This window comes from Ursus maritimus, unplaced genomic scaffold, assembly GCF_017311325.1.
Source record: "Ursus maritimus isolate PB19 unplaced genomic scaffold, ASM1731132v1 scaffold_34, whole genome shotgun sequence".
NCBI lineage: Eukaryota > Metazoa > Chordata > Mammalia > Carnivora > Ursidae > Ursus > Ursus maritimus.
The window spans coordinates 15,331,743-15,355,289 of NW_024426008.1; the positions used below are offsets into that span (position 1 = coordinate 15,331,743).

General features: G+C 40.3%; 1 protein-coding gene across 1 annotated transcript in view; it reads right to left on the bottom strand.

The window, feature by feature from the left end:
• The window catches only part of TMC1 (transmembrane channel like 1), a 135,700-nt gene extending 121,515 nt beyond the window's left edge, over positions 1-14,185 (bottom strand). The window contains exons 1-2 of the mRNA XM_040620241.1: positions 12,944-14,185; positions 10,549-10,711 (exon numbers count right to left, since the gene is read on the bottom strand). Coding sequence (XP_040476175.1) covers positions 10,549-10,564 — 16 coding nt within the window. The 5' untranslated portion in view covers positions 10,565-10,711; positions 12,944-14,185. The remainder of the gene's footprint in view (positions 1-10,548; positions 10,712-12,943) is intronic.
• Positions 14,186-23,547: the final 9,362 nt, after the last annotated feature.

Sequence of the window (23,547 nt, forward strand, 5' to 3'; positions counted from 1 at the left end):
TAGAGAATTCCATTTCACAAAATCACCATATGTGAAGGCTTGGGCTTTGTAATGTTAACTTGCACACAATATTGTCTATGGTGGGGGGGACAGTGACTGTTGCTGGAAAGGCTGTTTAATTCTCTATTACTCGAAAGTATCATGGTGTGGCATAAACGAGGGACCCATTTCCAGTTTAGACTTTCAGCAGAAAATAGCATTAACATCAAAGGGGGAGAGAGGCCTCTTCAATCTACACAGCATGCAGACAACCCTCCCCTCCCAGGAGAAAGGGCAGACATGAGGTAGAAGACAGAACAGTAGGAGTAGAAAAGGACTTGTAGCATCATGAGGTCATTCTCATAGTTAGAGAGACTGTGAACTCTTGGTCGTAGATTAATAAGGAGGAATCACAACCAGAGACCTCAGCTAAGATCAGGCCAGGGGCAGAACGGAGCGCAGAGAATGGTGGACAAACCATACTACCCGCTAAGCAATTCCTTGTCTGTCTTGCTTAAAGGTTTAACTAGTTCCCTTCAGAGAATGAATGCAGTATTTCTATCAAAATCTACAGAACTATATTCACTTCAATAAGTATAGATCATTTAATTAAAGGGTAAATATATGCTACCTTAAATCAGGCTCCATTGGATTTCATTTTCCCAGCCCTGGATAATATTTTAGACAGATTCTGTAGGTTTTATAGTTAAAAGAACAACCTCACTTTGATAAGTCATACCCATTTGCTGGGAGTAAGGTATTAAAATACCCAGTCCAGTCTAAGTTCAAACTGCAATCCCACAGCCTATTCAAAGCTTCTCCCCTCCCCTTACTCATGCCAACAATTGAGGCCTGGAGAACTAGGTGGGGAAGGAAATGGAAGCGTATCTTTGACCATTTCTCCGACCTATGCCTCCTTTTCTACTCACTATGTAGCTTCTGGTTCTTGCCTGGAATAGTAGAACGAGTATTAGAAGGGCAAAAAGTTAAGTATCTTTACTCACACTGGGTGGCCACCATGTCTTGTTGTGGACATCCATGGCCATTGCGTGGGAAAGTTTGTGAGTTCTTCAAAAACCATCCCTTTTGCCCCGAGGGAACCCTCACAGTATGGTTTCTTGACTTTGTTAATGCATTTTCCTGAGGGCCTTTTGCAATACCCAAAGGACACCCCAGGAGTTCCCCTCATAGGCAGCCTCTGTATCTATACAGTCCTCACCCCAGCTGGCAACCTTCTTGGGTAAAGAATCTTCAAAACCACTCCATCTCTGTTACTTTCCACAGCATCAATTTGGCCCAGGAGTATTATATGAATCCTTGCCTTAATAAATTATGGAAATGTAACTTGTTTTATCAAGACATATTCTTATTTGTGGGCAGTACATCTTGTCTACTCTTAGCAGAAAATTGTCTAGGACAGAGAATGAAAACCAACTGGAAAGGAAGTCAGGGAGAAGAGAGTTAATATCTATGGAGGATATAAGTAAGTTGAACTAATGTAGGTTAGTTGAACTAAAAGAGGTGAAATGATTCATTATGGCAAATAATCATCATTTTATTATCCCAGTTACTCTGCTTTTATGGGAACTTTTCTACTGCGTCCCCAGCATTTTCTGTGAACTGTACCCTGACATAAACATACACATGTGTAGTCACCCAATGGCTGAGAAAATGAAGGTTTTGATCACTCTTGGCCTTGGCCTTACCTGTCATGTCTGCTATAGGAGGGAGAGGACCATACGCAACCAGAAAGAAGAATGAAGCATATTGGTTGGAGTGCTTCAGTCTCAGGTCGTATGTGAGCTTGAGATGCCACTTCATTCCTGCCTTTGGGCTCCATGAGTCACCCCCTGCTATCTTGTAGCTTGAGCTAGCTAAGCTGGAACATGTCATCTTCAACAAAATTGCCCTTAACTAATACACCCTCCCAAGATCTAAAGGCTGCAAAGGTAGCAAAGACCCAAATCTGGGCCTGCGTGATTCCAACATTTGTCCCACTACCCACACTGCTAAGAGATACTACTATGACATGCTGATAAGAACAAGTGCAGGTCTGGGACGCGTAAACAGAACTCTACAGTCAGACACTGAAGTAATCATCTAAACATACTCAGAACTCATCAAATTCATACCTTCAGAATGTTTCAGCTCGGCAGCGAAGGAATGGTCGGAATAAACTGAAGAATGTTCACTAGAGAGCCATAAAAGAAGATTAAAGAGTTGGAAATGAGAAGAAGCACATAGTATGTATTGCCTCTACAATTCAATTGACACTTCATATCCTGCTTCCAAACATCTTTCTCATTACGGTCTTATACTGTTTTTTAACATTTTCTGTCTTTGTCTCATCTCCCTCAAAAAGTTTCTGAGCTTCTTGACGTCATATGTTTTGTTGTATTCAAGAAACAATAAATATTGTGTTAAATGAGCTAAATTGAAGGTACACAGTTTGTTCACACAAGGGGGACTAAAAGAACAATTTAATAATTTGTTATGAATGTCTGCATTGATGGGAACTGACTTCTCTCCATACCACAACCAGACGAAGAGGAAGAATTCTCACATACTAACATGAGATATTTAGTTAGTATTAGGGATAAATGTCTGAGTTGGAGCAATCATTGTGGAATGTGTCACAAGAGGAAAAGTCTTAGAGATTCAGCTTCTTCATAGGGGTATGTGTCATTGGCTAGGGCAATGTTGGTTTGCATTCTTTTAACTTCTCACTTAATAAAGAGTTATGGACTTCACGAGTCTTCTGTAAGTCTGTCTAAGACCTATAAAGACATCAGACAAGAGTGGAATTTCAACTTTTTCCCCCATTAGAACATACCATGTGGATAAACCTAATATTTATCAATACTGGCATATGGAACTCAGATACTAAAAGTTTATATCTTTAGTAAAGACCAGGCCCGTGAGAACTACTCCAAAGAAGAAAGATGTTTTGAAGATGTTCTCAATTATCTGCTTACATCAGCTAAAAGTTTTGATAACTAGAAGGAATCCTCAAATAATTAAATTAAAGCATACTATAAACATGGTACTGAGGTTTTGCTTCCAGCTACAATGAAATAAGTAGTAATGAATTAACCCTCTTACCTTAAGCAACTAGAAAGCCAGCCAAATAAATGAAACATCTCTTTTCAAACATTGCTGAACAGACAGCCCAAGACAGTGACCCATGAAAGAACAGGAGCAAATGAGATGAGCCCTGACATTGCCTGATCACTTTGCCTAAGGAGTTTCTAGGCTGCAACACAGGGGGGGGGGGACCCAAACAGAGGCTTCTGGTCTCACTGAGCTGTGGGGACATAGTTCTGTTTTCAGGGAGCCCACAGCAGCTAGAATGTGTGAGGTGAAATACCAGAAAGAAAAGAGTAGGCAGAATAATTTCTGGAAGGGGAGTCTGGGTCGCTCAGTTGGTTGAGCATCTGTCTTCAGCTCACATCATGATCCCAGGGTCCTGGGATCAAGTCCCACATTGGGCTCACTGCTCAGCTGAGAGCCTGCTTCTCTCTCTCCCTCTGCTGCTCCCCCTGCTTGTCTGCTCTCTCTCTGTCAAATAAACAAGTAAAATCTTAAAAGAAGAAGAAGAAGAAGAAGAAGAAGAAGAAGAAGAAGAAGAAGAAGAAGAATCATCATCATCATCATCATCATCATCATCTCTGGAGCTCATAAGAGACACGAATAGTTCAGGTTTTCCACTAGTCAGACAGGAGAAAGCTCCCAGCTCATGGAGCATTGGTTAGAGCCCTCAGAAAGTTATTGCATAGACCAAGTTAAATCTACTCTGAGCTCACCCTAACAGAGCTTAAGATCAAGTCTCAAAAGTAGCTAGCTAATTCAAAGTAACTTAACTGCATCCCAGAATATAAATCAACAATATTTAAAGGAATGCCAAAAAATCCAGGACGCAAAAATGTAAAATTCAACATCTCCAACAGCAAATAAAATAATTACCAGGCAGACAAAGAAGTTGGGAAATTAATACCTCCCAACCAGAGCAACCAAAAGAATCAATAAACACAGAAATGCCGGAAATGTCAGAGATGATAGAATTAGCAGACATTAACAGTAAACCAGCTATTATAAATACACCCCATGTGCTTAAGAACATGATGTGAAAAATAAAAAATACTATAAAAATACAAATCAAATTCTAGAGATGAAAAATAGGATATCTGAAGTGAGAAATACACTAGATGAGATGAACAGTGGATTGGACATTGATGAAGACAAGAACATCAAATTTGAAGATAGAGATTTTACCCAAAATGAAAAAAGCAAAATAGAAGATTAAAAAAAAAAAAAAAAGGAAGAGCATCTCTGACCTGTGAGATGAAATTCAATTATCTAAAATATATGTAATTGAAGTTCCAGAAGAGGGAGTCAGAAAAAAGTGAGGAAATAATGGCCAAAAATGTTTTAAAAATTTGATACCAACTGGGGCACCTGGGTGGCTCAGTCAGTTGGGTTTCTGACTCTTGATTTCAGCTTGAGTTGTAATCTCAAGGCCGTAGGATTGAGCCCCGTGTTGGACTCTGTGCTGGGCACAGAGCCTGCTTGGGATTCTCTTTCTCCCTCTCCTTCTTCCCCCACCCCCCACCACTCATGCTTTCTCTCTCTCTCTCTCTTAAAAAAAAATTTTTTTATTGCAACTATACACCAAAAGCCCAAAAATCTCAGTGAACTCCAAACAGAAAAAGAGATGAATAAAATTATACCAAGACACAGCATAAACAAATTGGCAGAATGAACACTAATAGTGAGAATACCATAAAAGCAGACAGACCAAAGTGACAGGAGATTAAGAATGATCACAGATGTCTCATCAGAAACTATGAAAGAGAGAAACTTTTATTTTTTTTTTTCTTTTAAAGATTTTATTTATTTGTTTGTCAGAGAGAGAGAGAGCACAAGCAGGGGGAGCAGCAGGCAGAGGGAGAAAGAAGCTTCCCTCTGAGCAAGGAACTTGATGCAGGACTCGATCCCAGGACCCTGGGATCACGACCTAAGCTGAAAGCAGACGCTCAACCGACTGCGCCACCCAGGTGTTCAAAGAGAGAAAGTTTTAAAGCATTGAAAGGAAGAACAAACAAACAAAAGAAAAAGGAAAAAACATTATCAACCTAGAATTCTATTCTCACCAAGAAATATCTTTCAAATATTAAGGTAAAGACTCTTTCCGACATGTGAATTCTTGAGAGGATTCATTGCCCACAGACCTGTCCTACAAGACATACTAAAGGAAATTCTTCAGGCAGAAGAATGATCATGAAAAAAAAATTGCATCTGAAATATGGAAGAAATAACACTGGAAATGGTAAATATATGGGTAAATACAAAAGACTTTTTTTTTCTTATTTTTCCAAATTTCTTTGTAAAGATAATTGAATGTTTAAAGCAAAAATAAGAATTGTGGAGCTTATAATATATGTGGAAATAAAATGTACAAAAAACAATAAAAGATACAAGAGGAGAAAATGAAATTATACTACAGTTAAGTTTCTTATAATATCTGTTAAAGCGATATACCATTATTTGAAGGTACAATGTGATAAGCTAAAGATGCATATCATAAACCTACTAAAATAGAGTAACAAAAAAAGATACAGCTAATATACCAATAGTGGAGATAGGCTGGTTTAAAAAAAAATACTTAATCCAGGAAAAGGTAAGAAAAAAGAATAAAGAACAAAGAAGAGATAGGACAAAAGAAAGAAAATAGCATAACACATACTGAACATCATTAGTCATTAGGGAAATGCAAATGAAAGTCATAAGGATCTACTACAACACACTTTGTCAAAAGGCTAAAATTAAAAAGATTTACTTGCAATAACAACTTTTTGTGAGGCTGTGGATCACAATAACTCTTATACGTCGCTGGTGAAAATGAAAAATTCTATAGCCACTTTGGAAAAGAATTGAGTAGTTTCTTTTCCATTCTTTTATTTATTTATTTGAGAGAGAGAGCATGTGCATGTGCACACACATGAGTGGGGGAGGGGCAGAGGGAGAGACTGAGAGGCAGAGGGAGAGGGGGAGGGGTGGAGGAAGAAGCAGACTCCCTACTGAGCAGGGAGCCCAATGGGGGGCTCAATAGGGGGCTCAGTCCCAGGACCCTAAGATCATGACCTGAGCTGAAGGCAGAGGCTTAACTGACTGAGCCACCCAGGCGCCCCAAGAATTGGGCAGATTCTTATGAAGTTAATCCATCACTTGCCATACACCCCAGCAATTTCAGTCCATACATTCATGCAAGACTTGTATTCAAATGTTCACAGCAGCTTTATTCATAATGACCCCAAATTGGAAACAATTAAAATGTTCAACAGGTGAATGGATAAACAAACTGTAGTACACCCAAATAAAGGAATGCTACTCAACAATAAAAAGAAACAAACTATTGGTATATCTAATAATGTGAGTACATCTCGAAAGCATTATGTTAAACAGAAGAAGCCAGGCACAAAAGAGTACCTACTGCATACTTCCATTAGATGAAATTCTAGAAAATGCCTAGAAATACATGACAAAAAGCAGCACAGCAATTGCTTGGCTCCAATGGTGGAGTGTATGGCGGGTGGGGGGTGTAATGTATGGATTTATGCCAAAGAGAACTAAGGAACATTTGGGAGGGGCAGAAGTCTTGAATGTGTTGGTCATTATAGTTCTATGTATGTATTTGTCAAAGCTTGTTAAATTGTACATTTTTAATGTGTACAGTTTATTGTGTGTACATTGTATCTCAACAAGGCTGGTTTTTAAAATGGAATTAAAGAAGTGGAAATAAAAAAGTGTCAATAATTTATCATTGAGACCATCTCTTGGTCATCACTGATGGGCATTTCAAACCCAGGAAGTGCTGCCTATTGCAGAGAAATCCTGAAATCACAGGCCAAGTGAGAAACAAATGCATCAATGTTCCTAATTTTTAAAGGACCTCTGTACCTCGTAAAGCAATGTTTTGTTTTGTTTTGTTTTTTTAAGATTTTATTTATTTATTTGACAGAGAGAGAGACAGCCAGCGAGAGAGGGAACACAAGCAGGGGGAGTGGGAGAGGAAGAAGCAGGCTCCCAGTGGATCAGGGAGCCCAATGTGGGGCTCAATCCCAGGACCCTGGGATCATGCCCTGAGCCGAAGGCAGACTCATAAAGCAATGTTTTGATTCTGGTTTTGTTCTGATAACTGTTCAGTACTGCCCTGAATATATTATCCATAAACTCTTTGAGAAGGACGACTCTGCTCCATCACATTCTTCTCAGAGCACATAAAAAAAAATAAGTTGTTTGTTGAAGTGACCGAATAAATAAATGAATTAATAGAAAGTATTTCTATGATAATTTATAATTCCAACACTTCCATATGTATTATTTATCTCTTTAGGAAATGCTATCTATCCATCTTTAAATAAAGTAAAACATCATCCATGTGAGCATAACAAATTAAAACCTTGAAGATTTTGTACAGGCAGAGCTGAGGTTTATCTTTACATTGTTGGGGGGGAAAGCATCTGACCAGACAATAGTATAACGAGGAGACAATGGTCACCACCTTCATTTTGCATGTCATTTCAGGGTTTACAAGCATTAATTCATTTAAGCCATTTAGTAGCACTATTTTAGCTTCTATCTATAAATAACAGAATCTATTCATGGGCTGAAGAAAAATTTCTAAGGGCTTTTCTAGTTAATAATTTGTTAATCTGTTCTAAACAAAGACAGAGAGAGAAGAGATCAACATGATTACGTTTTAAATTACAATCCAGGATCATCATCATTTTTACAAAAGGTTAGTCTGCATTGCAAGGTATTTCTTTGCAATATACTGATGTTCTTAATTGACCATCAGCCCTCCTCCTGGGAACTCTCCACTCCCTTGGCTTCCGTGACTCTCTTCTCTGCAGGATCTCCTCTTATCCCTCTGGCCCATCCTTTCTGTTTCTTCCGTGGGCTTTTCCTCCTCTACTCACAGCTAAATGTGGAAGTTGTCCCCCTGGGGTTCCATTGTTGGCTATCTTTCCTTGCTATGCTCTCCACTCTTCCTGGGAAGTTATGTGATTCTAGGAACTTCGAATTCCCAGATGTTGCCAAAATCACTATCACCAAAAAATACTTCGTAGATAATCAAGTCATACCCCCAACCAAACTTTTTTTCCCCCCAGAGTCTTTTATTTATTGGAATTTCCTTCTACTCTGTTGTCAAACCCAGAACCATGAGAGCCATTTTTGACACCCCCCTCTCCCTCATCATCCCACATTCACTCTCACCAAGTACTAGTATTTCCATATTCTAAGTGTTTTTGGAATCCTTCCTTTCTGTGCCAGACACCAACCTCATGTACCTCATCAAATTCCTTCCAATGCTTTCTTCCTTCCTACGGCTCCAACAGCATCCCAGTCCCAACCAATCACCTGCCCCTGAAGTGCCAAGCACACAGCAGAGTCGACCACCTGCAGGCCCAGAGTGTTAGGATCTCTGCCACTTCCAGACTTGAGTGGAAGAGCACACCACGGAGTGTTGGGTCTGGCATCTTACAGGGATGCCCTCTCGCGGGGGGCAGATAACACAACTCAATAATGTGCTAACTCCATGAGGTGAAAACAGGAGACAGGAGGGTCTAAGCAGATCAGTTTGCCTTCCTTCATCTCTTCATAGGCTACCCATGAACAGTTTTTCCTTGTGCCCTGTCTGGAGAAGTTTCACATGCTGAGCAATGCACCCGCAGTTGACCTGCTGTGTCCCTTCCCAGCTAAGTGGTAGCCACCACGGTAAGATATCACCTGTCATCCCTTTACATCTAACCGTCATGGAAATTCATCACTACATATTATATAGAGCCTGGCACATAATAAGCACTCAACAATGGAAACAATTCTTATGATACTATGATATTATGTAACCGAAATAGGCAATGCTATTGTTCTTTTCCTTTCTTATGAAGCCAGACCATTCATTGTCTTAAAAACTGCATTCACTGGGTATCAATTAATTTGTATCCATTTAGTTAAATATAAACCAAACATAACTTTCATAGACAGAGTCTGGAAGAAGAAAACCAAATGTCTACAATAGTCTATATGTGGTGGGATTCTTTGTTTTTGTTTTTTAAAATACGCTTTTTAAAAATTTATGCATTTTCTGCAACAACATATATTCCATCCACAATCAAAATAAAATGATTAAACTTTAAAACATCTGTTGTTATGAAAGCAGTAAGATTAATAAGTGATAAATAATAGTGTGAATAAACAGCAAGAGTAATCAATTCCAATCTTACTTGTTTAACGAAATGGTTGATACTTAGGAGACCTTGAGCAGTTTGCAAGTTTCTGTAAGAATTGTTACATCTGAAATGAGCCTGAAAACATCATAGTTACCAAAACCACCGAAGGAACTCAAGGACCCCAGGCTGCAAAATCCTAAAGGGGCTGAAATCGAACATCTTAATATGATTTAAGCCCTGTCCTTATTAATGGAAAACCAACCCCACCCTATTAAAAGCCAATATACATCTCTGGGCCATTTCTAACCGTTTCTTTGGAAATGCGTGTGAAGCCTCAAAAAAGTGGCTGTTTTTGTTTTTGTCTTTTGAAAACTTTGACCTACTTTGATAATGATATTCCTAAGCCTGTCCAGATGTTTGAAGTCAATAAAACAACTAAGCCTATTAAGTGGTCTCCTGCTCACATTCTCCAGACACAAGCCTGAAGCTCAGTGACTTTAATAGACTATCTCTAAGCGAGCTCTCTGTCTCCACTTTCCATTCTAAGATTCAACAAGCCAGGCAGAAGGAAAGACAAGGACTAAGGCCATCTGGATTTGAAGTTCTATGCTGAAAAGCAAACATGTATTTCCAGGTTATTCCCTAGTTGAAAATTCTACCAGTTTGTCTTTTGGGGACTGAAATGAGGCTGCAAACAGAGCCAATGTAAGCTCTGTAAACATCACAGAATGACAGCAAACACGCCGCACACCATCTCCAGGGCACTGAAAACGTACCCCTGTGACAAGTCACAGCAACCAAAAATGTGTGTCATCATATCGCTCAGCCTTTCACATACATCCCCCGCAGGAGGGTTTTATGCCTCTTTTCTTCACTTCCTCTGCCTTAGTTCTCTTCCCTCTCCTTTTCAGCTTTACTTAATTCGGAACTGTTTTTAATTCACCAACTTCAGCAGAACTGGTCACCTTCACAAAGCGCCCCCCCCCCCACCAATCTGACAAGATGTCCCTGTTGGGACACAGAACCCCCAGTTTCAGTTATTATGCTGAACCTCAGTGTATTTTGCTTCCCCTCACTCTCTCCCCAAATGAAGGAAAGGTAAGTTTGAGCACTTACTAGGTAGTGAAAGCATATGTCCATTAAAGAGAAGAGATTAAAGAAAAGATAAGCCCTTTGCAATTTCTCAAGACACAAATTGTCTTTAACCACAGAAATATAAAAAAAGGGAAAGCCCCAAAGAGGGAAGAAAAATTATGAAAAAAAAAAAAACTATTCAAAGTTCCCAATCTCTAAGAAAGGTCGAATATTCTAGAACCAGGTCTTTATTTTGAAATACCTTTCTTGGGTGGCATCGTGGCGGTGTCCCGTCAGAGTGTCTTAGCTGCCAGCTGACTTAACGAAGGATGACGGGTTGAAGGGACAAACGTTTCAGGTTTGGTCCAGCACATCCACACACTTCTGCCTGTCGCTGGAAGTGCTCCCTGGAGCCATTTCACAGTCTGAAACATAAGAAGGTACTAATTTCCTCACCATTAAATTTTCATGAATGTTTAGTTTGCCATTTAGGGATGGAGTAGTCAGGTCAAAGGGGTTGTATTTGGGGCTCACGTTTGAAATAAAACTAAACTGATCGTGTGAGCTGTATTCCAAGCAAATCTGGCTTCAGCCCAGTGGGTTTGTGCTAGCCAGCCTTGTTTTGAATGTCTTCCATTTTAGGGCTTTATTGGAATTACAAATACTGAGGGCAGTGTGGGTGCACTCTTACTGACTCTTACTGAGAAATACTGACCATCAAGTGTACTTGGTAAATGAAATGAGGCAATAAACAAGATAATCCTACCTCTGGAGTTCAGGTGTAAATGCAAAGCTATAGAACATTCAACTTAGCTTAGCCATCAGCCCCCAATGTGGGGAAACCTGGAGACATTGTATTTACTTTCTCAACTTGTGGACAATAAAACTGGCTGTGAGAGGAAGTTGCTACTTTCTGGACACAATTTTAAAACTTTTCTCTTTATCAGAACTTCTCATTGAAAGGTGGTCATCTCTTTGCTTTAAAATGATAAACAAGAAAGATTTCTACCATTAAAAAGAAAGAAAGGGACAGAAAGTGCTGTAAATTAATGTTGCAAAAGAGGCTGCCTTTTTGAGAGTGAGGACACTGGCATTCTCTGGTTACTTCGGTGATAGCCACTGACCTTGGCAAGAGGAAGCAGTGTTTTGAAATGGATCCCCATGGCACATTTACACCAGGGTAGGTTTTGGCTTCACAAATGGATTTGTGCACAGACCTGACCCTTTGAGCACATACAGACTAGTACATTGATTCTAGTCAAAGTTGTGTGTAGCACACTCAAAATTATGGCTTAAAACAAAGCTCTATAAGAATGATACTCCTTGTTTTTCCCTATTCAGACACCATGTCTTAACTGTAACAGTAAAATAGGATATAGCTGATACAAGAACTTATATTTAAAGATGCCCAGGGGCGCCTGGGTGGCTTAGTCAGTTAAGCGCCTGCCTTTGGCTCAGGTCATGATCTCCAGGTCCTGGAATTTAGCCCTGCATGGGGCTCTCTCTCTCTTTTCCCCTCTCTCCTTCTCCCGCCCCACTCTGCTTATGGTTGTGCTGTCTCTCTCTCTCTCTGAAATAAATAAATAAAATCTTTAAAAAATAAAGTAAAAAAAAAATAAAGATGACCAGAGTGGTTCTTCAACTTGAGAATTTATAAAGACATCAAGAAACATTATTGTAAGTCGTTGGACATATAACCTAGAATGAGAATAATATGTAATTTAATTTATATTAAATATGAATATATAAAATAACTCTAAACATTATGCTAATAAAAACCATCATATATTTATGAGTAAAATAACAAAAGATGTTCTGTAAGCCTTGTATCCAGAAAATTATACAAAAAAACTAAACAAAATATTAAAGACAGAAATTATAACATTAATAGATGGAGTCAACTACTTTAAAATAAAAAAAATTCTATTCACCAAAAGATGTTTCAAAGAAACCAAAGTAGATTTACATCTCACACAGCACTTCATAAGAGTATAAAAAAATAAGAGTACAAAAAACAAAGAACCTCTATCTTTCAACAAGAAAACATGTACTCCAAAAGGGAAAAAAATAATGACAAAAGATTTGAACAAACATTTCACATATAAAAATATAAAATAGCTTGTAACCCAAGGGAAAAAAAAAATGAACAAAAACGTAAAAGGTTATTTCACAAAAGAAGGAAACATATAGCCAACATACTTACGAAGAAAGGCCTGATCTTATCTACAGAAACACAAATAAAGACCACTAATGGTGTGGGTATGTTGGTCTGAAACCTTGGAGTTTCTTCGGGGTGAACTTGAAGCAGGTCCAGGTCCACGGAGGGGCAGGTGAGATGGAAGAAAGAGGCAGGACACTGAAGATAAGTACGTGGCAGTTTTTTTTTTTTTTTTTTTTTTTTTTTTTTTTTTAAGATTCCATTTATTTTTTGAGAGAGAGAGAAAGCAAGCATGAGCTGGGGCAGGGGTGGGGATGCGGGAGAGAAGGAGCAGAGAGAGAGGGGGAGAAGCAGATCCCTGCTGAGCAGGGAACCCAACTAGGAGCTCGATCCCAGGACCCTGAGATCATGACCAGAGCCCAAGACAGATGCTTAATGGACTGAACCACCCAGGTGCCCCAGTAGCTGGCAGTTTTAAAAAACAAGGGAATGTACTTACGAGGCCTGTCTTGGGCGACCTCGGGACAAGTAAATCTCTGCACGCGCCCGCCAGAATCTTCACAGTTCATACGGAGGCTTTACTGGGGTTCAAATGGTCTCAACAACGCGTTGCTCTCTCGAGGCTGTGTCCTTGGAAACAGCTCCAGCCCTGGGAATGGCGGGTAGAGTGTATGTTGCATAGATAGGGGAGGGGGAAGGGAGCCTCCAATTGCCAGGGGGCAGCTTGAGGGTCAACTGGCAGTCACGTCCTCTGGCTGACCTCCTCCGACACCCCACCCCTCATGACTGGCTCTTGGGATCTTAAATATTTCCCCTCTTTCACAAGGAGCCCTGAATGGGCAGCTGGGGGTTTGTTAGCATGGAGGTGACTCGTTATATCGGAGGCAGATACCACAGATGAAGATACACAGATTAAGACAATGATTTCCAAAGTAAGTAACAATTTTTTTTTCCCCACCAAGAGCCCTATGATCCAAAGCATGGATTTATTAAGTCTGTTAAGCTGGGGGTCAGATCATTCAGGGTGTTTGCTTGTAGCCTCATGTGCTTTGATAAAGACGATACATGAGCAGACTGCTCAGCTATGAACATACGACATTTTGCTTGGATAATGGCCCAGGTGCTTCCTTGTGAGGCAGTAACAATGGCCAAGGCCTCCTCTTTCAGAGGACAGCTTTTCTCATCAGAGACATTTCAGGGGTCAGTAAGGATAGGCTTTGTCGGCTCTCACATAAGGCTTGTGGGGTGAATTTAGTAAGGGCTGCTATCTGTACCATCATGTTGTCTAGGTCAATCTAGGGAATAAAGATGGTGGCCAGATGATTGTACCAGTGGAAAACAGAACATGACCATCGGGCCTTGAGGAGAGCAAAGTTGGCAACTCTTGTTGTTGTCAGGTAGATTAGCCCTTGTGTCCAGGGAAAACCCAGGGTGTGGCAGCCCAACCACCTGGATGAAAGCCATGTCCAAAGATTTGTGCCACACAACCACAGGGACCCATATGGGGCTACCCGATAAATACCTGAGCAGTGTGATCCAGTCATTACCAAACCAGCCAATATCCTTTAATGTGACAGAATGACTGCATGGCTCTGGTGAATTCATCCTATATCCCTGGTACCACTGGGTGGGCTCTGTTTAAAGTGGTTTTTCTGTTCTCAACATAGGAGGGCACGAGTGCTCAAATGTTCAAAACTCAGGGTAAGCCACATGAACCCATCCCAAATTTGAGTGTAGCACCCATGGCTCTGATGGTGGTATTTTTAGGACCCTTCTGGTGAGCAGTTTGATAGGCTGCCTGTGTAGTCTGATCGACAGAAAAAGATACCCATGCCCAATGTTATTAACAGCACATGCCACAAGCCAGGTGTTTGGGTCACTATCAATAATACCATGAATTAAGAATGACAATCCTTAGCTTATTCTCCCTTAATGTACTGCCTTAGGACCTTCCAATCCCCAACGTGGAGGGGTGATACCCACCATACCAGGCCTGCAGAGCTAGAGAGGGGCACCTGCCCACATATCCAGCAGTTAGACTGTTTCCTTTGTTGGGCATACAAGTGGGCCCACTGTAGAAAGATATTTCTATCAGGTGCCCATGACTGGATATCACAGGAGCAGCAGAAGTTTAAGGTCAAAAAGACAGATACTTAGTATGAACTGGTAGGGGACGGTCTTTCCCTTCTATAAGAATTACACTTGTGGCCTGATTCTTAGAAGTTAATGTTGGGACTTGTAGCTTTAGGAACTTGACCATGCGTGTTGGTCATAGAAGACAGCACTGTGGACTGGGGGTGGGATATGCCAGACTAGGACCCCCATCTTTTTCCCTTCCTTCAAAGGTACATGTTGGATTCCAGGTAGGGTGTGTTTTAATAGGTCCAATTTGCAGCAGGACAATGGGATCCCGGTAGAGATTGAGTAATTCCTCCTCACTCAGAGATACAAAGTAACTCACCCATCCAGGTGGGATGTCCTATGGCAGATTCCAGTAGATAGTATCTCTCCCTGGCGTGAAGGGGTGTGGAGTTTTCAGCAGCATGGTGTGTTGATTCACAGTGAGAGTCGAAGCAGTGACTGTCACCTGCAACTTCCATACATTTATAATGTTATGTCTTTCAGCAGGTGTCCCCAGTCTGGCAGATAGGACAACAGGACCTACCAGTTGATCATTCAAATGTATCAAAGCCTGGGATAATACTTTAGTTTGCCCAGCCAAGGTGGTTTTACCTAATGGTAATTTAATCTGCTGCTTTACCGTGCCTTTTCCTTTCTACCAAACCTGCTGCCTGTGGTTATAGGGACAATGGAATCTTTGTTCAATGTCACGTTCTTTTGCCCAGTCTTGCACATCATGACCCTTAAAATGTGACCCTTGATCATTATCTCTTCAGCAAGGGTATCCGTGCATGGTACTCAGTTTCTCTAATCCCCTAGTGGTGGCAGCCTGGCTCGAGTGGCAAAAGGGGAAAGTTGGGTTAGGCCAAACAAGTCATACTCAGAGACCAAGGCATATTTAGGACCCTTACTAGGAGGCAGGGGGCCAATACAATCAATTTGCCAATCCCTTACTGGTTGAGAACTCCAGTGGATGACACCCCCCCCACACACACACACCAGGCTCCTTTGTTAGTGGCCTTGGGCATTGTTCAGATCACACAGGACATGCTGACATTGCATTGACCAAGTCATTGTATGTCAAGGACGATGAAGCGTCCTTGGCTATATGCCATCCCACCTGGGCACTGCAGTGGCTACTCTTTCCGTGTACTCCATCTGCAGTATCTACAGCAGGGTTAGTTACTAGGGCTTATGCCTAAGCTAAGGCATCAGCTGCCTGAATGCCAGGGTGTGTCAATGCCTTAGGAGACAGAATATGGAAAAGTAAGGACTGCCTCAGGCTCTTGCAGGCAAACCCAAATGTCTTTCCACGTATCCTGCCCCTGCAAGGACTTATTCATGATCATATACCCCCTGGCTTCCCATTGTCCAAGTCATAAGGTTAATCTTTTTTAAATAGCCCAACTATGAGTGAAAAGGGCTAATGGCCAGGCTGCATGAGTAATCAATCACCAACCAAACTGCTCTCAGTCCAGCCTACTGGCTGCTGTGATTCATTCCTGTTTCCATCCAGATGGTGTCAGTGTTGAGCTGAATAGTGACTGCAGTGCAAGTGGGTAGTTTACCCCTGCTAGACCCATTTGTATACTTGGCATCAGGGGAAGTTCCCTCCTTGTCTGTCCGCAGGGGCATTTAGAAGATCTACATACTCAACAGGGCCCAGTAGTGCCTGAATTTCTAGAGACAGTGAGCTAGTGGACAGGGTGCCCTTCTGCTGCAAATAGGCATGGACTCAATCAAAGTGGGAGTTTGAGCCATAGCAGAGGGTCAATGGGACATATTTTCAGCCCATCCCTTGAGGGAAGAAAGTTCTTACCATGACTTGCTGTTACTCCATGAGAGGCTTTACTTGGAGGAGTGCTGTGGACGCAGCTAGGAGCTGTCCTCTATGAGAGTATATCAGGTTTCTGCCCCTTCCAAAGCTGGGACCAAAATCCTAGGGGCACTCTCTCCTTCTGTTGTTTCTGCCACAGTGCCTTCTGGAATCACAAATACAATGTAGGGCACAGCTGTTTGATGGGGTCATCGCCTTGTTTAATTTCTCGGTAGTCCACAGTCAACTGCCATGAGCCGTCTGGCTTCTTTTACCAGCCATACTGGGCTACTGAAAACACTATGGGCAGGGCGTACAATACCTATTCAATGCAGTTCTCAGATAGTTTCTCCTATTCCTTTATGCCCGCAGGCAATTTATATTGCTTGATAGCTACCACTCTTCGATGGGGTTCCCAGTTGGCATTTCCCCTTAGTACTGGTTTGATTACTCTTACCCAAAGGCAAATTCACTGATAGAAGTTTGCAGAGTTTGACTATAGGATGTCAATGCCCACTATGTTCTCTTATACTGGAGAGATAAAAACCTCGTATTCTCATGGGGGGAACGCAGTGCCAAAGGGACCTTCCTGACTATATTTGTTTGCCTTGTCTTTGAAGGCCCTGATCAGGCCACATTCACTGTAGGAATGAAATCCAAGATACCTCAGTCCACCCCCCAGTATCTGGTATACTTATCCTGAAGCCAGTCATAAGACAAGACATTTCTGATGTGGGGAGTATATTGCTGATCTGTGGGAAACTGACAAGTACCGGGAATGGGTAGAGACTGTGGGAAACACCCAAGACAAAGAAGGAACTCAGGAAGCCAACAGGCTATCCAAAGCATCTGGAACAGAAGAGAGAAATGAGAAATAAACTCATCCATATATGGTCAAAGGATTTTCAACAAAGGTGTAAAGACAATTTGGTGGAGAAACAACAGTCTTTTCAATAAATGATGTCGGAACAATTGGATATACATACATTAAAAAAAAAGAATTTCAATCTGCATCTTCTACTGTATACAAAAAGTAACTCAAAATGGACGACCCAGTGTAAAACCTAAAAATATAAAAAAGTCTAGAGGAAAACATAGAAGACTATAGACTAGGCAGAATTTCTTTTTGAGGTAACACCAAATGCTCAATCGATAAAAGAACAGATTTATAAATTGGACTTTATTAAAAGTATAAGTGTCTGCTCTTCAAAAGACCCCATTAAGACACTGAAAAGATAATCACAGACTGGGAGAAATATTTGCAAATCATATCTGAAAAAGGACTCATAATCAGAATAAAAAATAGAATATATGCCCTCAAAAGTTAATAATAAGAAAACAACCCAATAAAAAATGTGCAAAAGACTTAAATGGGTATTTCCCCAAAGAAGATAATGATGGCAAATCAGCACAAGAAGAGACACTTGACATCATTAGTCATTAGGGAAATGCAATTAAAACCACAGGGAGATACAATTACACATTTATTAAAATGGTTAAAGTTTTAAAACCTGGCTATACTGAGGGTTGGGTGAGGAAGAAACAGCACTCTCATACACAGCTGGTGGGCTTGTGAAATGGTATATACTTTGGAAAAGAGTCTGGCAACTTCTTAAGAAGTTAAAGACATCTACCTTATGACACAGCTATTCCACTCTAAGATATTTACCCAAGAGAAATGAAGGCATATGTCCCCAAGAGAAATGAAGGCATTTACATGAATGATTACAGCAACCAAAACTGGAAAAGACCCAAGTGTCCAACAACCAGTGAATAGAGAAACTGCAATGGATCCTTAACGATGGAATGCTACTTGACAATGATAAAGAATAAACTCCCAGTACACACAACAGCATGTATGCATTCCAAAATGATTGTGCTGAGCGAAAGAAGCTAGACAAAAAAAGAGCACCTGCTATATTATTTCATTTATGTGAAATTCTAGAAAACGCAGTGACGGTGGTCGTGCTAGTTTTCATCCATCTAGTTTTGAAGTTGCACGAGTGTGTGCAGTTTATCGTGTATAGACTTCCTCTCAATAAAGCTATTAAAACAAAAGTCATGCATCAGTCAATAACGGTGTATTAGGAGACAAATATCAAGATTAACCCACTTTGGTACAATTGATATTCAAAAGGAGAGAGAGAAAGGAAGAAGGGAAGAGAAAAGGAAGAATAGAGGAGCGAAGAAGAGAAGGAAGGAAGGAAGGAAGGAAGGAAGGAAGGAAGGAAGGAAGGAAGGAAGGAAAAATTCCTTTGAAAATTAGATAAAAACCACCCAAATACACACAACAACGTGGATAAATCTCAAATGCTTTAAGCTAAGTGAGAGAAACCTGTCTTCAAAGACTACATGCTATATGATTCCATTTCTATGACATTCCGGAAAAGGCAAAACTATAAAGACAGAAGACATATCAGCAGTTCATAAGCTGGAGAAACTGACCGCAAGAGGCGGAGGGAACTTTGGGGGTTGATGGAACTGTCCTATATCTTGCTTGTGGTGGTTGTTACACAAATGTAGGTGTTTGTCAAAACTCAAAACCAAACACATAAAAGTATGAATTTAATTACATATTAATCATATCTCAATAAATCTAAACAAAAAGAAAAATTAGAAACTGACATCCCCTGGGTCAACTTTGGGCCCCTGTTCTTTTTCTCTGCCCATATTGAGTCTTTTTAGAAATGAAAATAATCGGCAACAGAAAAAGAGCATTTCATATAATTTTTTAGATTTCTAACTTTTCTTCGAGAAGACTTGACAACACTGTGACCACATATCACATGGCAATATCCTCTGTGGCTGAGTAGACATCTTTTTTCTCTGTAGTCACGAGTCAATCCATATGTGGTGGTTTTACTTTTTACAGCATATTACCTGCCCAATCCCTGGAGACAACGGAGTCTGAACCTCCACCTTAAACTCATTTCAACAAACACTTTTATTGGCATGATCTGTTACCCAGCCATGAACAAACTTGTCTGTAGGTATGGAACAGGCAAAGCGTGGGACGGTGAGAGATCCAGGGAGATAGAGACTGCCGGGTTCCTGTAGTGAATACATAGATCACAAGAACATGGAGGAGAGGATTTGCAGTTTAAGGCTGATGTATAGGAAATTACAGCTGAGCATTTGATCTTAAGGAAACAAAAATATAGCCAAAATGTGTGTGCTATTTCATTTACCTCACGGGGATATTAGCCATCAAAATCTAAAGAGTAGGGATATTAGAATCTAAAAGTAAGCATATTTTTTTATTTTCAATAGCAAGCATAGTGCCTCATACATAATAAGTGGTCCATAACTGTGAGTTGGAAGGAAAATGAAGGAAACTAATAGATGAAAGTTGTAAGCAGGGCCAACTGCACAGGTACAAAGTCCATGGACAGAGGATTCTGGAAGGGCTGCATGCTTGATTTAATGTTTTCCTCTTGTCATCTTGAAATTCTTAATAATTTTTGAACAAAAGGAGACCCCACATTTTCCATTTTCACTAATCCCCACAAATTACATAGTCACTACTAAATTCAGGAACTTTTGGAACCACACTGAGCTTTCTCTAAGAGAGGATGGTGAAGAGGAGAGTTTGTGACACAGTGCATCCATTTGACATGGTCACAAAGACCTAGGAGACCGAGTGAAACACAATTTCAAGTTATTACAGGACTTCATTGAGGTGTGTTGACAAGCCACAGCCCCAACAGATGAGTCAGACTGGAGAGTGGCAAAGAAATTACCCGGACAGTTTTGAGTTGACAGATTAGACAGACCCTGAAGGGAAGGAAGGAAGGAAGGAAGGAAGGAAGGAAGGAAGGAAGGAAGGAAAGAAGGAAGGAAGGGAAAGAAAGAGAAAGAAAGAAAGAAAGAAAGAAAGAAAGAAAGAATGAATGAAAGAAAGAAAGAAAGAAAGAAAGAAAGGGAAGGGAAGGGGGAAGGAAAGGAAAGGAAAGGAAAGGAAAGGAAAGGAAAGGAAAGGAAAGAAAAGGAAAGAATAAAGAAAAGGCAAGAATGGAAGTAGTGTCTATAACCTCAAAATGAATCACAAAGAGCTGGTATGGAAAAGACTGAAACTCAGATGTCACTAGTTTTATCCAGATCCACAGTGCGAACAGCACCGTGACCACAATTCTAGTCCACCTTGTCTGCCAAATGAGAAGGTGGACATGTCTAAGAAATGTCTTTAAATTTTTATCCAAAACAAATTCTGACTAAATGTACCCTGACCGGAAGGGTAACAGGAGAGAGAGCCTTGTGGTCTGTTTCTCAAATATTGTCTGATTCTTCATCTACGAAGTGTAAGAGGCACTGGAGTGCGTATATGAATTTTAAATGTCCCTTCCAACACTTGGGAAGTTTACCGCCATTCAGGCTGTTCACCCTCTCATTGGCCTGGATAGAGCAGAGGCCAAATCATGAGATGGGTGATGGTGCCACGGGCCTTCTCATCATGGTTCATTTTGCACTTTAGTCAGTGACCAGACAACTGACCACCCAAATCAGGACACTTCTGAGAGTGCTAAAATGTAAAGCTGGAGAGGACACAGGGTCAATGGACATAAACCATGATTCCCCGAGGAATCCGCCAGCTATGACATACAGTTACCCTAATGATAATATCACAGAGCATAACACAGGCATCCCATTAACCTTTAGTAATACCAATATACGACACCAATAAAAACGGCAATCACAAAGACATTGTCAGACATGCTATCAAGTGCTTTTTCTGTGCCAGACACTTGCTAAAAACTTAATTTTTTTTTTTAAATTTTGGATTGAAAACTTCAGAAATACATTTTTTGGATACAGGTACACAATGCTTTAGAAAATTGGGCTATGAAATTAGTTCTTTGGTTTATTTTTAATAATTCTGATGTAAATTGGGGTTCATTTGCGTTGTTGGAATGAGGGATAGATAGCACCTAAAGAACTGAGATGAACAAAGAGAAAACAGTAGCCATTTTAAAATGCGGACAATGGAAAACAAAATTACCTTCGAAGGCAGCTTGAGTATGATACATAATTTTTTTTTTTTAAAGATTTTATTTATTTATTTGACAGAGAGAGAGACAGCCAGCGAGAGAGGGAACACAAGCAGGGGTAATGGGAGAGGAAGAAGCAGGCTCACAGCAGAGGAGCCTGATGTGGGGCTCGATCCCATAACGCAGGGATCACGCCCTGAGCCGAAGGCAGACGCTTAACCGCTGTGCCACCCAGGCGCCCCAGTATGATACATAATTTTAAAATAAACACAGTCAGGGGTGCCTGGGTGGCTCAGTTGTTAAGCGTCTGCCTTCGGCTCAGGGCGTGATCCTGGCATTCTGGGATCGAGCCCCACACCAGGCTCCTCCACTGGGAGCCTGCTTCTTCCTCTCTCTCCCCCTGCTTGTGTTCCCTCTCTCGCTGGCTGTCTCTCTCTCTGTCAAATAAATAAATAAATGAAATCTTTAAAAAAAATAAAATAAATACAGTCCTTCTTGTTTAATTAAGAAAGCATAACTTTGATGATAAAATTTCTTTAATTTATTCCTCTATGTATTAGGTAAGAATGTTTATTTTAATAACAAATGTTAAAGCAATTATACAAATTTTAAGCTTATATTTCACATGAGTAACTCTGCCAAAATGTGGAAACCAGTGATGAAATTTATAAATTACTGCATGAAGTGCCTGGGTGGATTAGTTGGTTAGGCCTCCTACTCTTGAATTCCGCTAGGGTTGTGATTTCAGGGTCTTGAGATCAAGCCCCTGTTTGTGCTTTGCTCTCAGCAGGGAGTCTGCTGGAGATTCTCTCCCTCTGCCCTCCCCTAGCTTGTGTTCTCTCTCTCTCTCTCTAAAATAATAAATAGATAAAAGTCTTTAAAAATATATAAATTACTTCAGTGCTTTATACATATATCCAAAAACAACCTGCAGAGAAAGTCTCTGGGAAAATGTCAATATTTTATATATACATTAATGTGGCTTCTAAAGATAAATATAGATATATAAGTAGAGTTATGGTATTGCTACATTACCTAATAAAAAAAACCTGTAAGTTTATTTTCTCTTTCTCAAAAGATTTTTCTAAGAAATAATTAGGTTTCCATAGCTGTGAGTGTTTTGCAGCTCTTAGAACCAGTTGCTGTAAGAATTCAGAGGATTAGGAGTAGTATGCAAATTTCTTATATTTATTAATTATGCGGGCCATGTTTAAAATTATGAAGTCTACCTTCTTAAACTTAGTTAGCATCCTCTGAAATGTCTTCCCATACATTACTGGAAATTTATAGCATGCAAATTGCAAGCGAACCCATCAAATATTAGAATAAATTTCATTAAAATATCACCAGCCGTTATTTCCAGGAATGAAATTCTTTATACAGTGATATAACGCCCTATATTTCCTGATTATAAAAATAAATGCATACTTATGGTAAAAAATAAGAATGAGGAAGAAAAGCATACCATGAAAGTAAAAGTGACATGAATAGGAGGATTATGAATTATTCCTTAATTTCTTTATGCTGTCCAGTAATTTAACAATTTTTATAGTAAATAGGTATCAGTTTTCAATGAAGATGGACAATGTGCATTAAGATAAAATAAAATGCTACTTAGTCATTGAGAGTAAGAAAGAGTGAGGAGATTTGGCAATGTGTTTTCTATAAATAAACCCTTGACCATTCTTAGAAAAATCTGGTTTTCATCCTAAATTGGACACGTGGTAGCTCTGTGACCCTAACCAAGGGTTCCTAGCCCTCTTTGTCAGGTAAGACAGAGGGAGGCTTTCTGCCAGTTCACTCTCTCTGCTCATTTATTCCTGTCTATTCATTCAGCCAATACCATTGAGAACCCATATATGCCAGGCTCTGTTCTGGCACAATAGTGAATACACATCTGTATTTTTATTAAGCCTTTCCAGCTCCTCTGTGCAGATGGGTTACAAAGGGGTATGGTGAGGTGGGACGGCAGGCAGGGGCTCCTACAGTGTACTGAGTGCTGATGGTGGCCTTGGACTAGGGCAAGGACAGTGGACACTGAGAGAGGCAGATGAGTTCAAGACATTTGGAATTAGAAAGTCTTAAGACTAGCCAATGAAACAGAAGAGCTGTAGGAAAGAACAAGGAAAAGAAGGATTTAAAAATATTTCCCAGGCTCCTGGGATTCAATTACTCATGGAA